Raw genomic sequence first — 20507 nt, 5'->3', positions numbered from 1 at the left:
GGGCTTCACAATGAGCAAGGTCTTTCCTGAGTTTCCTGTACTTAAGAACAAGGACTGTGACTGTTTTTTATAAGATAAGTAGGTCAAGAAGAAATGTGATCGATCGGGGTCTTGCGTATTGGGTGTGTGTACGTGTTTGACTAAATGCGCGCGTGTGTGTGTGTGTGTGTGTGTGTGTGTGTGTGTGTGTACCTGGTCAGGGTAGGGAAGCTGGTTGACTCCAGTCTGGACATTCAGGCCATCCAGCTTCCAGCCCTGCAGTACCAGCATGAGCGCAGGTCACATGACTGGACAGTGGATGATGCCAGCAGCATCAGTGGCCTGACTGACGTGACGGACTTCACTGACAGCGGGACACTAATCTCAGAGGACTGCTCCAACATCAAACTCAACACAGGAGTCAGTATATACATGCAGTACAAATAGCTGCATGCAAATGAAATTTGGAACAAAAATGGCCCTTGGCTTGAATTACTTTTGAAGAAGCATTTATTGCACTTAAAAAAAAATGCATCCCTTGGTGTATCTCATCACGTGTTGTTGTTTCCTCACTAAATTGCTGTAGCATCATCTTGGTGGTATATTTAATATCCCTTTAGACACTGTCTCTAGTAGTTAAGATGACTTATAGTACAATAAAGAAGTCTTTCGAAGCCTTTCATTTCTTTTCCCTATCTGGACCTGCCTTTACTTTCTTGCTCCGAAACTAATTTTCCAGCCTAGTGTACTTCTTTCGTTATCTTTTTCCTTTAGGCCAAACTGTACATGCAGCAATTCTACGCCATGTTCCTGAAGAGGGCGCTGTACAGCTGGCGGAACTGGAAGGTGATGGTGGCACAGTTCTTGGTGCCTCTTATCTTCACTATAGTGTCCCTGGTGGTGGCCCGTAGTTTGCCTGGTCAACACAACAGCCCCCAGCTCCCTCTGGCCCTGAGCCGCTACGGCCCTACGACTGTGCCTGTGGCCCTGGACGCCAACGCGGGAACCCTGGCTACAGCACTGGCCGAGGTCTACTCCGCGCAGCTTCCTGCTCAGAGTGCCACACCCACTACCAATCTAACTGGTAAGGGTTGTGGCACTGTAGTACCTGTAACCTGTACCTACGATTTTGAAACCGTGTGATGCTGTGACATTATAAGAGAACACTAGGGGGGGAAAAAAAACCTTCAGGCCAAAGCTTCTCTTATTATGGTTTAAGTTGCATCTAAATGATGTGGCATTACTCTTTAACATTGCATGCTTGTGGTGCTAGATTTCTCGGAGTATGTGCTTTACAACTCTAAGAGGGAGGGCGGAGCCTTCAACGAGCACTGCGTGGTGGGCGCAGCTTTCCGAGGCCGAACCGGCAAGTTCGCTGAGCTCACAGGCTACTTCAACAACCAGGGCTACCACACGTCAGCCACTGCTCTCATGCTGGTGAACAATGCACTCTACAGGCTGTTGGCTGGACCCAACGCCTCCATCCAGGCAGGGAACAAGCCCATGCCCCGCAACATGTCTGAGACGGCCCAGAGCCAGCTGTCAGAGTGAGTCTGTTGCAGAAAACGAGGGAGAGTCACAACTTTAGAGCCTTCAAGGAATACTTCACCCACAAATGCTAATGCTGAAGAGTGAAAGAGTCAATTAAGAGTTTTTGGGTGAAATTTTGACAACAGAGAAACAGGATATTTAAACTGCACTATTGTGTATATGTTTAGTAACACCTAACATTTAGCACATGGAGGACAACTTTAAAGTCCACGATAGAACTAGGTGAACCATTTCCTCCATTCAGGCACAAACATATCCTCCGCTTTTACCCATCCTTGCCCTGCTCATTGTTTCTTTCTCCTTTTCTTCTTCCTGCTGCTTGTTTGCTTCCCTGCTGTCCTCAGGGGCCAGACTGGCTTTGCCATCTCCATTAACCTCATGTACGGCATGGCGTCCCTGGCCAGCACCTTTGCTCTGCTCTTGGTGAGCGAGCGCACCGTGAAGTCCATGCACGTGCAGCGTGTCAGCGGCGTCTACCTCTCCAACTTCTGGTTCTCCGCTCTGCTCTGGGACCTGATCAACTTCCTGCTGCCTTGTCTGCTCATGCTGGTCAGTGTGCCCTTCTCGTTCTGGGGCGTCTTCTTAATCTGTGCACTCCACTGTTTGAAGGGATGTGGAGTCTGACGATGAGCGTTTATGTAGAGACGAGCCTGTCGGCAGATGCTGTTGATATTGATATCGGAGTGGACAAAGGCAAGCCTGAATCCTAACCGGGTGTGTATTATGAGCAGGTGATGGGAAGTTTGGGGAGAAAACAATTGTCACCTAGTCTCATCACATATCGTTTCAGTTACATCTTTAGGTCAAATCTGTTCCCAATACCCAAATACGGACATTTTTGGAATTGGAGTTGACCCATCTAGCTGTTTTCTCTGAAATTGCAAATGTATCCATCTAGTTACTTAGCTAATGTTAATATTAATGCTAATATTAGCTAATGATGACACTTTATTGTTAACATCAGAAGTTGTATAAGGACAAAGGTTGTATTTTTAAATGATTATCATTTAATTCATTTAACAGAATAGTAGTGTATTCAGTCTCATATTACAAATTTTAAACAGTAATGCATGAAAAAGAATGTTCATGAATATATTTTGATACGGATCAGTATGGTCTGGTCTATATAGATAATAATGCTGTAGATACTCTGAAGGCCATGAGAAGTAGGTGTGTGAAAGGTGGTACAGCAGCCCCTAGTGGATGGTAGAGGTCCTGCATGTCCACAAAAAAAATGTAAAAAAAATCCCCACAGCATCAGCCCCCCAACCTGAAACATGTTCCCACATTCATGATCGCTTCTGTGATTGGTCACTTGCTCATGAGTTGCATCCTGTTCGGATTTGGTGGGTCGGTTCCACATGACGTTTCGGAGGGTTGATGTCATTCCATTTCCTATGTGAGACACCAGTGAGTCACCACCCAATAGCAAGGTTTTCTTTCTTCTGACCACTGCCTGACCAATTAATCTTCAGATCCTCCCTCTTCCCTAAATGGTACGCCTTGCACATAAAGAGAATTTGATTGCTCCTTGCATTTCTTTCTTTCTTTCTTTCTTTCTTTCTTTCTTTCTCTCTCTCTCTCTCTCTCTCTCTCTCTCTCTCTCTCTCTGTCAATGCTCCCCCTTCTCTTTCTGTCTGCCCTCCTCTCTCTCTCTTTCTCATTCCCTTCCTCACCCAGGTGGTGTTCCAGGCATTCGCAGTGAAGGCCTTCGTAGAGGAGAATCACCTGGTGGATGTGCTGCTGCTGCTGCTGCTCTATGGCTGGGCCATCATCCCCTTCATGTACCTGCTCAGCTTCCTGTTCTCCAGCGCTGCCACCGCCTACACACGTCTCACCATCTTCAACATCATCAGCGGCACAGCCACCTTCCTGGCCGTCACCATCATGACCATCCCCGGTGAGCCGCCCTGTGCTCACGGCTGCTCCTAGAGGGCACATCAGGAAGTGCAGTTTTACGTATAATGCTAACGCTACCAAGAAGGCATGAAGGATAGGAGTTAGTTTTGTTCATTCTTATTAGCCCTTACTGACCTTTTTTAAAATGTGTCTGTTGGCATGAGCATTTCTGAATTAACTATCCATTTAAGCACTCTTTTGTAATGACGTTTGGTGAATAGGTCGTGGGTCTATGTGTGGCTCTGGAAGACGTAATTAATGCACTCTGACTGTGTCCGGACTGTGGTTCTCCTCAGAGCTGCACCTCCAGGAGCTTTCGCATCTGCTGGATAAAATCTTCCTGCTGTTCCCCAACTACTGCCTGGGCATGTCCTTCAGCCAGTTCTACCAGAACTACGAGACCATCCGATTCTGCACCACCAGCTTCTTCACGAAGGAAATCTGCCACTTCTACAGTGAGCGGCACCCTCTCACACACACACACACACAAAAGATGAGATCACAGGGCCCTAGGTGCCATTTTGTAGTGCTACTATAATGCTGTTAATAGACAGCAGGGCAGTAGGGCAGTAGCTAGGTCATTGCTAGCTAGGGTCAGTTAGTCACACGCAGTGTGGCAACTATAACCTTTCATTTATCCTTATGCTTTTTTGTTGTTGCGAAAATAATCACAGGCAGACGTAAACACTGAGAGTGTGCGCTTCTTAATATTTATCCTTCCTATGAGAACTGGGACTGATTGGTTGGTTGATTGGTCCTCTACAGACATAACCTACCAGCTGAACTACTTCTCCATGGAGGAGCCTGGGGTGGGCCGTTTCCTGGTGGCCATGTCCCTGCAGGGAGTAGTCTTCCTCGTGCTGCTCTTCGCCATCGAGCTCCGGTGCGTGCGCGTGCTGCTCAGCATCTGCAGGAGACACAGGAAGGTGAGCGATGACCCAGCAGCAGTGTGTGTGTAGGGCATTCTCGGTGACGCACACAGCCGTAACGTGGGGATGCCTTCAGGGTGTGCTGGCTGCAGACGAGGCTCTTCAGCCAGAGGACAGGGATGTGGCTGAGGAGAGAAAGCGGGTTTTGGAGTGCCAGCCTGTGGTGGAGTCCATGGTGGGCAGCCCTCTCATTCTCCAGGAACTCACCAAGGTAGCTGCTAGCGCGCATGTGCACGTCTATGTGTTCATGTTTGGGTACATCCTTTAATAGAATATCTAAAGACACTAACGTGGAACACACCGTGGTGGATGACCTTATTTCGGTGACACTAACATGACCCTGCTATGGTGTGTGCATTGTTAGCACGATTGCTATTTACATTTACGGCATCTAGCTGACGCTTTTATCCAAAGTGACTTACACTTATGACTGAGTACAGCTTAAGCAATTGAGGGTTAAGGGCCTTGCTCAGGGGCCCAACGGTGGCAACTTGGTAGGAGTGGGGCTTGAACAAGCAGCCTTCCGATTACAAGTCAAGTACCTTAACCAGTGAGCTACCAGTCCCCTATTTGGCAGTTTGTTATTCTGCTGTGTATTTAGCTTGTACACTCAGGTGTGGTGTGTTGCGAGCAGGTGTACCCGGGGAGTCAGTCCCTGCTGGCTGTGGACCGCTTGTCCCTGGCTGTTGGGAAGGGGGAGTGTTTTGGCCTGCTGGGTTTCAACGGTGCAGGAAAGACCACCACCTTCAAAATGCTGACCGGAGACGAGACGGTGACCGCAGGCGACGCCTTCATTGATGGCTACAGCATCCTCCGAGATGTGAAAAAGGTCAGATCAAGTTCTGCTACAGTTCAAAGCCGCTTGCCTTATTTGTCTCTTTTACTTTTCATTAAAACACTGAAAGTTCAGTTAACGTGCATAGCATTTGAAGAAGCTAGGAAATGTTAAGTGCATTTTGTAGATATCTACAAATAGCTATAGTTTAATTAAGTTCACTTTAAAGGATTGAAATTGTGAAATTTAAATCTATTGTGAAAGAATATTATTCCTTTAAAAATGGATGAACACTAGTGGCAGCCAGTTAGCAATGTGTTATTTGTGTAATGCTAGCGGATCCACATTGGCTATCATTAATTATGAGTAATATTAACATTTTTGAAGAAGCTATTCCTTTTTTCCTTAAAGCAGTAGGGCCTCAGTAGTGTATGAATAAGACACTGATGGCTTATTTCGTGGTTCATAACACCATCCCACGTGTCTTACAGGTGCAACAACGGATCGGCTACTGCCCACAGTTTGACGCGGTGTTGGATCACATGACAGGGCGGGAGACGTTGAGCATGTATGCCAGGCTCAGAGGCATCCCGGAGAAGTACGGCTCAGCCTGCGTGGAGAATGTGCTCCGCTCTCTCCTTCTGGAACCCCACGCGGACAAATTGGTCCGCAGTTACAGGTAAGGACACGGGGAATGTCCGAGAGGAAGAGGAAGAGAGCAAGAAGAAAGATGTGAGTGAGCTGAGGATATGAAGAAGGGCGATTTGCATAAGTGATGGGATTTAAAAGGATAGGGAGGGCTCTAGACTAGGGTCCAGCTGATCTACTGATATTAATGGGTTTTTGTTTTTTTGTTATGACACCCCCCCCCCTTTTTTTTTCTCTTTTTTTTTTTTTTTTTTTTTTTTTTTTTTTTCGGGCATATCTGTTGTCCCACAGTGGTGGCAACAAAAGGAAACTGAGTGCCGGAATGGCTCTGATTGGTGGGCCACCTGTCATCTTCCTGGACGAGCCATCCACTGGCATGGACCCTGTTGCCAGGCGCTTGTTGTGGGATGCAGTCACACGCACCAGAGAATCTGGCAAAGCTATTGTGATCACCTCACACAGGTTAGTCACTCCTATAAACAGGTGTTATCAGTAATGCTAACAAGCCTACAGATTCATGTAAATGAGTGCGGATGGGTCAACGTTATCTTACTTGCATAATACTAATTTGACTCCTGTAGCTTTCATTACTTATTGGCAATTTTCCAATGTTTGCTTGACGTGTTCCTTTAAAGGAACGTACTAAGGTCTATTTTGAGTCATGCAGACAGAACGCAGGAGATCTTTAGTGTAGCCTGTTGTTTCCTGACCGTTTGTGCATGTCTCTGTGTGTTTCTTTATGTGTGTCTGTGCATGCACTTGGGTGTGTGTGTGCGCGCAGTATGGAGGAGTGTGAGGCCTTATGCACTAGGCTGGCTGTGATGGTCAATGGGCAGTTCAAGTGTCTGGGTAGCCCACAGCACCTAAAGAGCAAATTTGGCAGTGGCTACACACTATTGGCCAAAGTCCATTTGGAGCCGGATTTAGAGGAGATGGATCTCCAGCTCTTCAAAGACTTCATTGAGAGCACGTTCCCTGGTTTGTGCCTGAAATGTAGATCTATCTAAACGTTGCCTGTGTAGTTATATTGATCTGAGCCTAATAGCTCTGGTATTAATAGGATTATCTATTGATTAATACCTTTGTCTACTATTGCTTTATCATCTTAACAGGAAGTTTACTGAAAGATGAACATCAAGGGATGGTACACTACCACTTGACTGACAAAACACTAACCTGGGCTCAGGTATGTTCTCCAGTCACTCAGGCATTGCAGTACACCTGTAGACATTTAGAAAATTGCTGAGAGTAACTGATGTTTTCTCCAAGACATACACCCATGACGAGCAGGACTAGACTAGAACCATGGACCAGGTGTAAACTCATTTAGTATGCCCCCACTCCTCAACCAGGAACAGATAATGTCATGTGTTGGTCTTGCCAGGTGTTTGGGACCCTAGAGGCGGCTAAAGAGAAGTACAGCATTGAGGACTACTGTGTGAGTCAGATCTCATTAGAGCAGGTGTTCCTGAGCTTTGCCCAGTTCCAGCACTGTTCGGAAGGCCAGAAAAAATGACAACAAGCGGAGAGGTGAACCAGAATTTTCCTCATCGTCACCTTGTTGAGGTACAGCCTGGGCTGAGAGAAGCTCCTCTACACACTCAGGTCTCAGACAGTCTCCTCCTCTTCCCCATTACATGAACACAAAGGTATCAGCCACCGTACTGCACTGGAGATTTACCCACATGGGATCTTGGACAGTACCGTGAAGATCTGAAAGAAGCATGCAGTTTTGTTTAAAGTGTGTGTGTGTGTGTGTGTGTGTGTGTGAACTGCGTGTTTGTGTGGAAAGGAACATTATCCAAACCAAGTATGACAGTAAGTCTTTGATGTCACACCTACTGTGTCTTTTTGAGTTTTAGAGACTGTATCAGTGCTTGGGGCTGGAAGGTGCTTCTTTTTGCATCATGGTTGTCAGTGATGAACTGGGCTGACGGTGTGTGCGCCCTTGTGTGAAGCCAATTGAGCTCCATGCTTGAGCTGTGTATGATGTTGTTGTTTTCTCCTTTTTTCTTGCTATAGTCTTAAATTTGAAGATATCTACTGAAAAATGGTTACTAAATCAGAAAAAAATCCAATAAAACAATAACTGAAGTACTTACAAACTTAGTCTCACTGAGCGTTGTAAAATGTTAAGGAATATTTTCTGTTCACCCATGTATGTAAAAGCAAGTAGCATTGCTACAAATATAGTGTATTATATTCATAGCAATGTAGCTGTTTGCTTTCGGAAAAAAATGGAGTTATTTTAACTTTCATGAAGAGATATGCACAAATATGCATGTGGAAATTTAATGTTCTCTTATCCCTACTACATTATTGCACATATATTTGTCTCCACTAGTAACATTTTTCTAAAGAAGCAGTCATTTTGATAGTCAGTTTTCCATATTCTTGAGATAAAGTACAGGTAATACTGGTAGTGAATATTACTTTTTCCTATTTAGTCAGGCCAATTAACTGAATTGGAGTGAGTTTCCAAAAATGTGCTGTAGTTTATCACATGACAATAGACTGAGAAATGCTCTAAGCACTCTAATGTTTAATATTAAAAACACAATGCTTTTGGGAAACTGCTATGTGAAAAATGACCACAGTTTAAACCAGGTGCTACTCTTTCAGCTGTTAAGACATCATGCGTGGTTCCTCTCACTATGTTCTGTTTTGTGAGCCTTAAGTATGTAAGGGAGCGTACCATATGTGGGAAAGGGAATGTACAATCTGTGTGTTGTGTGTCTGTGTCACAATGGCTGAACATGCTGTTCAAATGACAGTCTTTCAACTGACACTGTACAGATATATTTGTAACATGTATAGCTAGCTGTCTTGTTCATTGTTGATAGCAGTGGAAAGGCAATTTTCTTTTTTTTTGGTGGGGGGTGTAACAACATAAATGCACTGTTACGATGCATATACACCACTTGTGAATGTTATTTCAGTGTAGTTTCACAGCATAATTCTGACCAGCTGAAGCAGTTCTGGCATGTGAGAGGTGCACTACTGATATGGACCGATCTGTTTGGCCTGCTTCCATCCTGCAAGAGCCTCAGTAATGATTTTATGCTCTCCATCTTAAAAATCAATCTAATGAAAAATGTTCTAATGAATTAAGACTTGTGATTGTAGATAAATGCCTTTTGTCCAAAGCTTCTACTGTGCACTCACTAATTTTTGTGACTGGACTGGTTCCCTCCTAATGTACTGACTAGTTTTGTGAGGTATCGGCTCATATTTTAATGTCTAACTCATTCTGAGGCATGAGTTAGTAAATCTTAGAACATATGACACAATCTCTATTTTGTGTGAAACTGGTTAAACACCACTACTGTTTCACTGACCATAACATAAGACTGTGGAGGGGATTTTGGTTGGTGTCAGGGGTTATGAGCTCTATCCATTGTTTGATTCAGTAATAGTGGAAAGTGCCACCCCCTCAAGGACAGTCCTCCAGTTCTCTAATGGTGAGAAACAAACTGTGTTTTGGTTTTTGTTTTTACTTCTCATTCATTATTTGTTTTTTCTTTCTCATTTGTGTGTTTGCACAATATACTAACTTTAATATTTGAGCTGCTTTTTGGGGGAAAACAGCTTTCTCATTTTTGAGGTAAGAGGATATGAAAGTGAACTTGAAACTGTTTTAAGGTCATGGCAATGTTGAAAAATGTACCATGAAGGGAAAAGGGAATTGTGGTTCTGTGTACTGTTTTACTGAATTAACCTTGTCTAATATGTATGTATTGCTGTTTTCTTCTTTCTTTTTTAATTAAACCTGCCTTATGTAAATGTGTTGACTGAAGGAGTTTGCTGTTTGATTCCATTTTGATGTATTCTATACATGCTCTGCACAGTCCTAACTTATTTACTGGAATTTACCAAGCATGTGCAAAACAAGAATTTGCCTCTGTGTAATTATTGACTCACTGATGTTTAAAACGTTCTGAAGTTAAAGGATGTTCCTGAAGTTCAAAGCAGGACATCTCTAAACACATCAATGGGTAGCAAATTATGTACTGGATGAGTAGGTTGTGCCAGAACGTCTCGTTCTCTGGTGCCTTCTGGCACATAGCTGATGGAGATCTTTGAGAAATACATTGTGTGACACTTATTTTGTACTTTAATATTCCACACAGGTTAAAAAAAAACTACTTATTTAAATGTTTAGCCAGATCTGGAACACAATGTTTGTGAGAAATGAGTGGAATAAGCTAGTAGATATAAATGTAGTGTATGAGCACAGCCAACAAAAAAACTAATACTGAGCTATAACCGAAACTAATATAAACTTATATAACTGGTTATATAAACTTATATATACTTATATAACTGGTGTAATCCTCTGATATAAATGATAAAATCACCAGAAGTGGAAGATATGTAACGAAGGGTTACAAGCAAGATGGAGAAATCTTATTAACGGCTGGTAAAGGCCGGACTGAAAGACAACAGAAAAGTACTAATCATGGCAGCATAAAAAGAAGTATGTAGTGATGGATAAATTATAGCATAATTTTATATCTATCTATCTATCTATCTATCTATCTATCTATCTATCTATCTATCTATCTATCTATCTATCTATCTATCTATCTATCATATATATATATAGGAGATTTTTACCCTTAGGTTTCTTCTCTCTGGCCAACAGGATCATAAAGCAAATTTTAGAGACTTATACTGCTCTAATACTCAAGCCTTGTTGCTCATGAACCAGTTCCTGCAGGTTTTCAGCCCTTCCTTTATCTGTTATTCAGGTGTGATAGCACTGCAGCCAATCAGTAGTTACTGTTCAGAACTTACAATGGCCTGGGCCGGGTTTGGATTTAAGGGGCCAGGACTGAGCATGATGGCTATAATGGAAATGCTTGAGTGTGAGGTCTGTGTGAGGTCTTTATGGCATCAAATCATTTTGTTAAAAAAGAAAGAAATATATGATTCTTTCTTTAATACAGCTTGATACATAAAGCCTGTAAAATTATCCAAAGTGTAGTGAAATATATTGTTTCTGAATTTAACTCCAAGTGTTACATGTTTGATAAAGTCTGATAAAGTTTATTACAGCAATCAGAACACACTTTGTAGTTGTTCAAAGGTTTTTCCAGTGGCCGTCAGTATGTCTAGGATAAGGGTAGCCTGAGCTCGGAGTTGGCAAAGCTCTTGTTTAGTGCTATCAGCATTCACTCAAGCTTCGCATAGGTCAATAAAAAGAAGATAAGAGGTAATTTCCATTTAAAGTATAACAAGGGTTATGGGATTTGCAGGACAGAAGTGAATGGGTCACAGAGCAAGAAAGTTTGTTGTTGTTTCATTATTGTTTCACACTGAAAAAGATTAATGGTTAATCTACTAACAAATGTCAAGCTCTACGTCTTACAGTTCGCCAAGACGTATGGATCCATTTTTAACATATATTTTGGTCCCAAGAAAGTCATCATCCTAGCTGGTTACAAGACACTTGTGAACTATGGTGAAGAATTTGGGAAAAGAGACATAACTCAATCAAGAAAGTTGAAACCATGGTACGGGTTTCAAGAAATGACTACTAATTTGGTTGTGCTTAAATTATAGTCTCGTAATTTCAAATTCTGCAATAATTTATAAAACACTAGAAAAGGCCTAGCAAGAGACTGCAATAAAACTACAACATAAATATGCTGTCCAGTGCCATTTCACATTCTAAGAACAAAACCCAAAGCTGTTAATCATGCCCAGCTGGGATCACATGGGTACCTATTGAACATTTGCTTCTTATCTGCAGGGATTATGTTTTCTAATGGGGAGAACTGGAAAGAGGAGATGCTTTGCCGTCACTGTAATGAGAAAGAAAGGCAGTGAAGAGAACATCAGTGAGGAAATCCAGTACCATAAAGACATGTTGGAGAACTCTGAAACTGGCAACAGCATGTAATCGTATATACATGTTATCATGAGCTTTGATCATTTTGTGCTTGTAGTATTTTGAAAGAAATTTTTTTTCTTGCATCCAGGGGAACCATTTGATAGAGCACAGCCAGTGAACTATGCTGTGTCCAACGTCATCTCATCCATTGTGTATGGAAACACATTTTAATCAGTTTAAAGTAAGGGTCAACAGGGCAAATGAAAATGTCAGGATTGGTGGATCAGCTCCAGTAAATGTAAGAAATTAAGACTTCTGTTCCTTGTATACCTGCTTCTTGTATACCTGCCAATCACCTGCCCTTCTCTGTGGGAGATTGGTTTCATCTTAAAATACAGTCTACCAGAAACCTTATGACTCACTTCAATTGTTGTGAAGTTTCAATAGTAAGGCAGGTAGGCAAACTCTTTTCAGTACTCTCAGACTGACACATTTGTTAGGTGTATAATTCTGATGCTTCTGTTTATATTCAGGTCGATGTGTCTGGGAGAGGGTCTGGCTAGGATGGAGCTCTTCCTCTTCTTCACCTCTCTCCTGCAGCATTTCCGTCTCACTCCTCCTCCAGGGGTGACAGAGGACCAGCTGGACCTCACAGCAGTTGTTGGGGTCATGCTGAACCCTGCCCCCCACAAACTGTGCGCAGTTAAAGGAGATATAGAAGGATGATCTGTTTTATTAGGAAAAAAATACATGTTTCTGCTGTACATTACCTTGGATAGTAAGGTATACCGCTATTTGATAGGATAACAAAGACTCCCAAAATCTCCTATCTGCAATAATATTATAAAAACACATTTTTCTTTCCATTGAGCTGTTTCAGCAACAAGTATATCTTTATTATACTCAGCATGTTTTTACATCCAATTTTTATTAAACGAAATTTTTAGGCTAGCAGGTTATTGGTCAAGTGTGTGTTTTAAGTGACAGCCATAAAGCCGTAAAGTCATAGTTGGTTAATACTTACAGAAAGCCTACAAATTACTAGAGGAGGGTCAGAGAACAGCTTAGGCTGAAGAGCTGCAGTCTGGCACTAGTGGCCCAGGAGTGGAACTGAGATAACAAAAACATCGAGAGCTGCAGAGCTGGCATACTCTTCTCAAGCTGCACCGCTTACCAATACAAATCATTGGGAATATATTGTGAAAACAATCTACTGTGTCAAATCTTTGGAAAAGAAACTTAAATGAATGAAAAAACGGCTACTTTAGAAGTAATGCTAGACTTCACAAAACAACATAGATTTTTTTGTAGTAAACAGTAAATATTTGAGAAAACTGTTTATATGTGTATATTTAATTGCTTTCTTACAAACTGCATTAAAGAAAAATAACAATGCAATATACAGGCACAATAAAAAAAAAAAAAGATTTTTGCGATATTCAGAGGCTCCAGTAGAACTAAAAATATCACTATGAAGTAATCCACAAACTTCAAATGTTTTTTTTTTTTTTTACAAAGTTTGTCTTTTGTCAGATGTCATTTATCTTTATTCCAAAATGCCTTTAGTGCAGTAAACATAAGTAATCCAGTACTTGTGTAGTTTTAACTTCTGTTCTGAGTACTAGTGGTAATGGTTGAGAAGGTACCTCAGTGCAATAGCTCCATGTCTGGTTATGTCATTGAGGTGCACAATCTGCACCTCAGCTACATACCTGCAGCCAATTCAGTCAGCAAGCATTAATGCATTAATGCTGACTTGTAAACAGTGAAGGGAAAGTGGCAGAGATATATCAAAATGTAGTTTGAAAAGGCAAATCTGGAAGACAGCGGAACTCCTTATTGGCTTTTTTTCCTCCGTCAATCATGAAACAGAAAGTGCCACAGCACACGTCCTGTCTAGACCCCTGCTAGTGTACAGCTTCTGCTATGGCAGTCAGACCAGACCAGGCAGAGCCGGCCATATGCTATCATGACAATGTCAGTGGTAACTCTGTGCTCATAAACAGCAGTGCTATGCTAGTCTCGGTTCACCTGAGTTCAACCAAGACCAGCACAACTGTAAAACTGCCCACGAATAAGAGCTGACAAATACAGGCAGACATCCATGGCCTAAGGTGAGAACTTACACTGCTCAAAGGTCCTGAAAATGGCAAAGCCAGTTTACCCAGTGACTTCATGTACTCATGTCTTTTGGAAATAATAAAAATAATATTCCCTATAACCAAATTTGTATTTTAGGTTAAATGGCCTTCTGAACTATTTAAAGGATGTTTGTGAAAATATAGAGTTTTGGTCGGAATGAAATTCTGACCGAACAAGCTTTAGTCATTTTTTGTTTCAGGTTGAAAGCAGTGGAGAATCTTGATTGGCTTTTTCCATACACAACTTTTGCATATTATTCAAATGAGTGAAGGCCTAGACTACCGGTATTGGAGGTGCATCCTGTATGTGCCACGTCCCAGCGTTTAGTGTTCAAGACAATTTTGGCTTTTATTTATTTTTATTAATGTTGTAAACTCAGTATTTACATTCATCTCAATTAAGTCATTCACACAAAGATTTTTGAGTACCCATATTAAAATTGCCTATTGCAACAGATATTTGAACTTTTAAACTCAATATCTGAAGGCTATGTCTACCAATAAGTCTTGGTTAACCTCCTTAGTAGTATATCTTATATTTCCTATTGTAAAATCTGCTAGTCCAACACATTTGAACTTGATCTTGTGCACACATAACCAAATTATTACACTTTAATGTCAAATCATTTGCATTTCATTCAATATTTCCTAAGACATAAAGTGACCAGTTTAATACTCACCAGATTATTAAGAATAAGCAAGAATGTTTTTTTTTTTTCTTCAGACACTAGCAGATGACATGAGAACACTCCTGCGTATGCAATCCTTGGCCAGAAACAATAAAACTTGTTAAAAAATGTCTTGTGGTAGTAAAAAAAGAAGTAGAGTTATATAATTACAGCACTCCATGGTGCCATTGCTGGGATTTATTTTCTGTCTGGCTGCAGGTTTGGGATAAAGGTAAAGCAAACCTTTGGCTGACAGGGCTTCTGCCATTCTGAATCAGCATGAACATCCTTCCATTCCATTCCATCCTACTCATTAAGATAAATCAGTAGGTAACAGGCCACCAGTCTAAAGTGTGGCAGAGGTTATTCACCGTCTGGTGAAGCTAGACAGAGCAACAAGTGTGGGCACAGTCAGTAAAGATGAATGATAAAGAGCAGGTTATTGATGAAAGTAAAAATAGCAATGATGGATATGCGAGAGAGATGCACAAGAATTAAAAGCAACAGATACTGGGAGCATGTTTTTTGTGTAGTGGGGTTTTTCTTTACTTGGTATTTCAATATATAAACATTGCAACATGAATTTTTCAATGCATATTTAAATCAGATGTGCATTTAAATCAGAAAGCCATAAATGAATAAATAATGCTAAAATACTCTATGACAGCATAACTATGGGGCTGAATGCAAAGCCTTTTCACCCACTTCTGTCTGTGACTCTGTTTAAACCTTGTTTGCACATTGCAGCGTGGCTTAATCATTTATTGGCAGGCGTAATACGTATTCCACACTTACCCTTTCCCTGATTTCCCCATGCTCTGAAGAACCGCTCCTCCCCTGGATCAGCTGTAGGTTCTCATTATTATAAAGGCTGTAGCAGACAGAGTGGTATCACTTGTCTTTGGATTCAGGATGGCTTCAGTGGAAGAGCTTCTCCTGCAGGCTAGCAGCACAGGCTTGATGCTTGGTGCTTTGTTGCTGCTGCTGGTTCTGTATGTCCTTTTTTCAGCCTCCAGCTTTAAGGAAGAGGCTAATGAACCTCCAGGACCCAAACCGTTGCCCGTCCTGGGCAACCTGCTCCAGCTGGACCTGCACAGGCTCCACGAGTCACTCTGTGAGGTAAGAATTCCACTCAAAACACACAGGAAAAATAAAAGTTTCCTGGTAAATCTACGCAAGCCTTTTTTGATATAATGTGGGAAATTGTAACGAGCGGTTGTGTGCTGGTAATGTGCAACAAGAGTAGCACAACATGTAGAGGAAGACAATGTAGAATACTATAAACAAAAAAAAAAAAGAATTGAGAAAAAAGAGAAAAGTCGAGTGAGAGTGTTGAATAAGATGAGTTATGAACGTCCATCTCTTACAGCTTGCCAAGCAATATGGATCTGTTTACAAGGTGTATTTGGGTGGGAACAAGGTTGTGGTCTTAGCAGGGTATAAAACAGTCAAAGAAGCACTTGTGAACAATGCTGAAGAGTTTGGGGACAGAGAAATTACACAGGCATTTAAGAACATTGCTCAAGAACACGGTAAGAGATAAAGAAATAAATGTTACTCTGGTTTTGCAACATTTTGCTAGCCTTTTGTTTTTAGTAATCATATTTATTGCAAAATGGAAAATCTTCCATTTCATTAAACATATATTTAATCAGAACTCTGTGTGAAAGAAACAGAAGTTGCCAGCCCATCGATTAAAAACCAAATCTATTCCTGCCTATTGAATGGTTGCTTTTTGTCTAAAGGGATTGTATTGTCCAATGGGGAGAACTGGAAAGAGATGAGACGCTTTGCTCTCACTAACCTTCGAGACTTTGGAATGGGCAAGAAAGGCAGTGAGGAGAAAATCATAGAGGAAATCCAATACATTAAAGAAGTGTTTGAGAACTTTGGAGGTATGTGAAGACCCACTTCTCCATGCATATACACTCTTATCTTTGATATAAATAATTTTGTCTTAATAACATGTTATATACATATTGTACCATATTTTCCTGTTTGTAGGGAAACCCTTTGACACAGCCCAGCCAATGAACTATGCTATCTCCAATGTTATTTCATCTATTGTGTTTGGAAACAGATTTGAATACAGTGATCCTGAGTTCAAAGAAATGGTCAATAGAGCAAATGAGAATCTTAGGCTTAATGGAACAGCTCCCATGCGGGTAAGTGTTTGCTTTGTACATTTACATAAATTCTCTGCAAATTAACCAACAGTGTTTGCTCCTGCCTGATGTGGCCAGGAGCTTCTGAATAGTAACGTGTTACGTTATGGTTGGAATTCCATTTCCAAATTGGCTGGTTCACTTCTGATGTTTTCAACCAAGGCAATGGTGTTGGCAAAAGGACCTCAGCATGCATAACCCTAAAAGCCTTATAATTCATTAGATTTTCTTTCTTTAATTATTTTTTTTTTTGCCCGCTTTTTATTAGATGTTATTGTGTAGATCAACAAACACCTTGACTAACAGTTTTCTTGTGTACTTCCAAAGACCATTAAGTATCTGAGCATGCCGCTGGCTTAAATTACTTTTTTTACTACAATAATTCTGTAGTTTCCATGATAAAAACGCCTGCCGGCTAGTTCACTAGCATGACACTAGCAATGTTTTTTTCTCATATCTATACCTCTGACTCATATACTTAAATTTATGGAACACATTTAGTCATCTAAAAGGTGAGAAGAGGAAAACATAAAATACAGAAATACATGTTCTATTTTTGTGTGCAGATTTTTTTTTTTTGGGGGGGGGGTGGGATGAAGCTCTTATTATTTACAAGTATCTTCCATTCTTTGTTTATATTAAATTGGCAGTCTTAACGTTACATGTAACGCATTTCTAAAAGGAATGCGAATTACCAAACCAAACACATTCACCATTAAACTATAGCTATATTTGCTATAGGTTATCAACTTTAGCTAGCTACATTTATAACCACAAATACATTCTCAACCTGTGAGAAGCATTATCAGTTGGGGTCAGGAGGGGGCAGTAGACTTAGCATGGTTGCCATGGCACCCTGGCCACCCTTTGAGGGCGCACTTGGCTGCACTCACCTTGTTACAGGTGCATTTATTTCTGTGCATCAACCCAAAGTGTATTTATATCTGCCTATTAACCTGTGACCCTATCTGTGGCAAAGGAACCTAAAGAGTGCAGCTGTCCATGTTCTTATCTAGAGATCCACTTGGTTACATTAAACTGAGCAGTTAGTGTTCTCTCACTAACTAACTGCTAAGGCAGAAGGTATCAGAGGGCATCAAATCCTACTGTAAATGCAACTGCAAATATGAAATACCAACATGACTCTTTACCCCCCCCCCCCCCCCCCCCCTTAATGTTCTAGATTTACAACTTAATTCCCTGGATAGGTCCATTCTTGAAGAGCAAAAGGACAATTGATAGAAACCTTACGGACCACAAGAATGATCTAAAAAGGATATTTAATGATTTGAAAGAGTCGCTACAGTCAGACAATATCAGAGGGTTTGTCGACTCTTTCCTCCTTCGAAAGCAGAGTGATGAGGTACACAGCATTCCACATCTAATGGGCTGACCTGGACAATATAATAAACTGCATACAGAATCACCTGTTTAAATCTGATTGTCCTTCACTTGTTTGTCTAACTGAATTAAGCATTTATTAGTTAGCTGAACTCTTACGATAAAAAACTTCATTGCTATAACTACATCTGCTAGAGTATCTAATCTATCTGCTAACATTTTTTTTCCTGATAAACTTCTGTGTTTCTTCTGCACCCAAATATCTTACTGCCTTCACTAGTGACCCACACCTCTCTGTTCGCTTGCTAATTTCCCCTTGCTTATTCTATTTGCTCTTGGAATTAAGATTTATGTAGGTCACCTATTCATACAGACTCTACAGGCCCTTCCTGTGTTGAACAAATCCATATGCAAGCTCTGTCAAAAGCATAACTTAAAACTTTACACCTGATTCTTTTTTAAAAGTTTTATACTGGCACCTTCCATGTTTATGTCTTATTTTTTAATATGGTTAGTTAAAGAATGTATTCTAAACATATGCTCCGTGGATGTCTGTCAGAAATCAGGACAGAAGAACTCTCGCTTCAGTGAAGAGAATCTTTTTGCAACAGTGACAAATCTTTTTGTGGCTGGTACTGACACAACTAGCACATCTCTGCGCTGGGCATTTATGTTTATGGCTAAGTACCCACACATACAGGGTAAGAGCACTGTACTGTGAAGTAGAAGCTTCATGCATATTACTACTATTTGCTGGTTGGTCTTTAAGGATGTTTGACTTCTAATCATAAATGCAAAACCGTGTTTCTGCATGAAGACTGCGTACAGCAGGAGATTGACAAGGTGATTGGAGATCGTCAGCCAGTGGTGGATGACAGGAAGAATCTGCCTTACACGGATGCAGTGATCCATGAGACTCAGAGACTGGCCAGCATAGCACCTTTGAGCCTTCCCCACGTCACCAGCTGTGATGTTCATTTCAACGGCTACTTCATCAAGAAGGTGATTAGAATAAATGCTGTATCATAGCTAACAGTGTGAAGTCAAACTGTGACTGAACTCACTGTAAACTGTTTTTTAGGGTACAACTGTGTACCCTCTTCTGGCATCTGTGCTGTGGGATGAGAATGAGTGGGAGACTCCACACCGCTTCAACCCAGCACACTTCCTGGATAAGCATGGACGATTTGTTAAGAAAGATGCCTTCATGCCCTTCTCTGCAGGTATTTAATTCAGTTTGCATCATCTTGTTCATCTTTTGTGTGTGAACAAAAGTCTGGGATACCAAATGTAAAAACATATTCCTGACTGTAGTGGTCTGGTACTGAATGTTCTGACAGGGGCTCCAAGAAATCTGTTATTGACATGTGTGGCATCTTTTCAAGTGTTCCCACCAGCATCGCTTTTCAGAAATATTCAGCTGCTCCTCTCTAAAGAAACATTTTTACATAGATCAAATACATTTAAACTTTAATATAACAAGTGACAGATTTCCAGAAGCAGAGTTCATGGAGGTCTAAACCATAAAACAGATATTTGTCTGTTTTTGCTATGATGTAACATAAGGCCAAATCCCACTGACTTTCCATACCTTGACAAATAAATGCAGGATTTCAATGTCTAAAGTAAAAATTTAAGTCCCAGTTTTGATCAGTCTATTATGAATAAGTGATTTATGTTGGGTTTTCTTAAGTGACATTCTTCTGCTGAATCTATTTACTTACAACAGAGGTTTGATGAATTTAAGATAAAAATACAAAAATATTATTCATGAGTAATGAGTAATTTTCAATAATGTGCCAATACTGCATATAGGACCAATTCTCTTACTCAGTGCTGTCAAAAATCATCATTTAAAAAAATTTGGCTGACGGAAGCTGAACAGCTTTTATCTAGGATTTATTGTGAGTGATAAGGCACAGATTAACCAGTGTTCACGTAGTGGGTGATGTGATCTCAGCACTTGATAGTCTGAGATCTGTCTGAAATTCAGGGTGTCCAAAGTTCAGTTGAGGAGTGTGTCATCCAATGATCCTAAATAGCTACTAAATGCAATGAAAGCTGAACCAAAGTCAGCAAACAGTATTCTTATATACATGTAAATTACTTTGGTCTAAATGGCTTAGTGTTGTGTGGATGGCAACTGAGACTGCATCTTCAGTAGGTCTACTTCAATGGTGGGCAAACTGATGAAACTTCAATATGTTGGAAATGAGTCTTAATATGAACCTGTTCTGAAATCTAAGAACTCTTTGTTTTCAGGGCGAAGGATGTGTCTGGGAGAGGGTCTGGCTAGGATGGAGCTCTTCCTCTTCTTCACCTCTCTCCTGCAGCATTTCCGTCTCACTCCTCCTCCAGGGGTGACAGAGGACCAGCTGGACCTCACACCAGTTGTTGGGATCACGCTGAACCCTGCCCCCCACAAACTGTGCGCAATTAAACGAGCCTAATCTGAGGATACAGCTGTTATGTTAAATACTCTGAATATTTTTTTGCAAAGCAGTGTTTCTAATAAACTTTACATAAGAAAAAATAGGAGACACAAATGACTCAAAATATTTTAAAATGACTTGAA

General features: G+C 41.0%; 2 protein-coding genes and 2 long non-coding RNA genes across 5 annotated transcripts in view; 3 read left to right on the top strand and 1 right to left on the bottom strand.

The window, feature by feature from the left end:
- abca3b (ATP-binding cassette, sub-family A (ABC1), member 3b) overlaps positions 1–9564 on the top strand; it is a 28686-nt gene extending 19122 nt beyond the window's left edge. For both annotated transcript variants that reach the window (XM_081710999.1, XM_027009155.3), the window contains 14 exons: positions 201–399; positions 754–1063; positions 1253–1526; positions 1875–2079; positions 3211–3430; positions 3726–3884; positions 4195–4355; positions 4435–4569; positions 4993–5187; positions 5625–5812; positions 6073–6243; positions 6563–6759; positions 6894–6967; positions 7166–9564. In XM_081710999.1, the coding sequence (XP_081567125.1) occupies positions 201–399; positions 754–1063; positions 1253–1526; positions 1875–2079; positions 3211–3430; positions 3726–3884; positions 4195–4355; positions 4435–4569; positions 4993–5187; positions 5625–5812; positions 6073–6243; positions 6563–6759; positions 6894–6967; positions 7166–7297 (2620 nt within the window). In that variant the 3' untranslated portion in view covers positions 7298–9564. The remainder of the gene's footprint in view (positions 1–200; positions 400–753; positions 1064–1252; positions 1527–1874; positions 2080–3210; positions 3431–3725; positions 3885–4194; positions 4356–4434; positions 4570–4992; positions 5188–5624; positions 5813–6072; positions 6244–6562; positions 6760–6893; positions 6968–7165) is intronic.
- A 1658-nt stretch (positions 9565–11222) lies between these two features.
- LOC145656988 (uncharacterized) lies at positions 11223–12634 on the top strand. The gene is made up of 3 exons (XR_014122743.1): positions 11223–11682; positions 11766–11915; positions 12151–12634. It is a non-coding gene; the product is annotated as an uncharacterized LOC145656988 (long non-coding RNA).
- Positions 11681–15413, bottom strand: LOC145656989 (uncharacterized). Its single transcript, XR_014122744.1, has 3 exons — positions 14439–15413; positions 12642–12727; positions 11681–12310 (listed from the first exon to the last, which is right to left on the bottom strand). It is a non-coding gene; the product is annotated as an uncharacterized LOC145656989 (long non-coding RNA).
- Positions 15317–20470, top strand: LOC113576833 (cytochrome P450 2K1-like). Its single transcript, XM_027009156.3, has 9 exons — positions 15317–15545; positions 15796–15958; positions 16172–16321; positions 16431–16591; positions 17775–17954; positions 18492–18633; positions 18750–18934; positions 19014–19155; positions 20195–20470. The coding sequence occupies exons 1-9, from the start codon at positions 15339–15341 to the stop codon at positions 20380–20382; spliced, it is 1518 nt and encodes a 505-aa protein (XP_026864957.2). The 5' UTR covers positions 15317–15338; the 3' UTR covers positions 20383–20470.
- Positions 20471–20507: the final 37 nt, after the last annotated feature.

The sequence above is a fragment of the Electrophorus electricus genome, chromosome 3 (genome assembly GCF_041902795.1).
Source record: "Electrophorus electricus isolate QZ-2024a chromosome 3, ASM4190279v1, whole genome shotgun sequence".
Lineage (NCBI taxonomy): Eukaryota > Metazoa > Chordata > Actinopteri > Gymnotiformes > Gymnotidae > Electrophorus > Electrophorus electricus.
This window is presented reverse-complemented; position numbering and strand designations above follow the sequence as displayed.

Coding starts and splice junctions, on each gene's coding strand:
- LOC113576833 (XM_027009156.3), top strand. CDS start 15,339: ATGGCTTCAGTGGAAGAGCTTCTCCTGCAGGCTAGCAGCACAGGCTTG. Junction 17,955..18,491: donor TTCGAAAGCAGAGTGATGAG/GTACACAGCATT, acceptor GATGTCTGTCAG/AAATCAGGACAGAAGAACTC. Junction 19,156..20,194: donor CTTCATGCCCTTCTCTGCAG/GTATTTAATTCA, acceptor CTTTGTTTTCAG/GGCGAAGGATGTGTCTGGGA.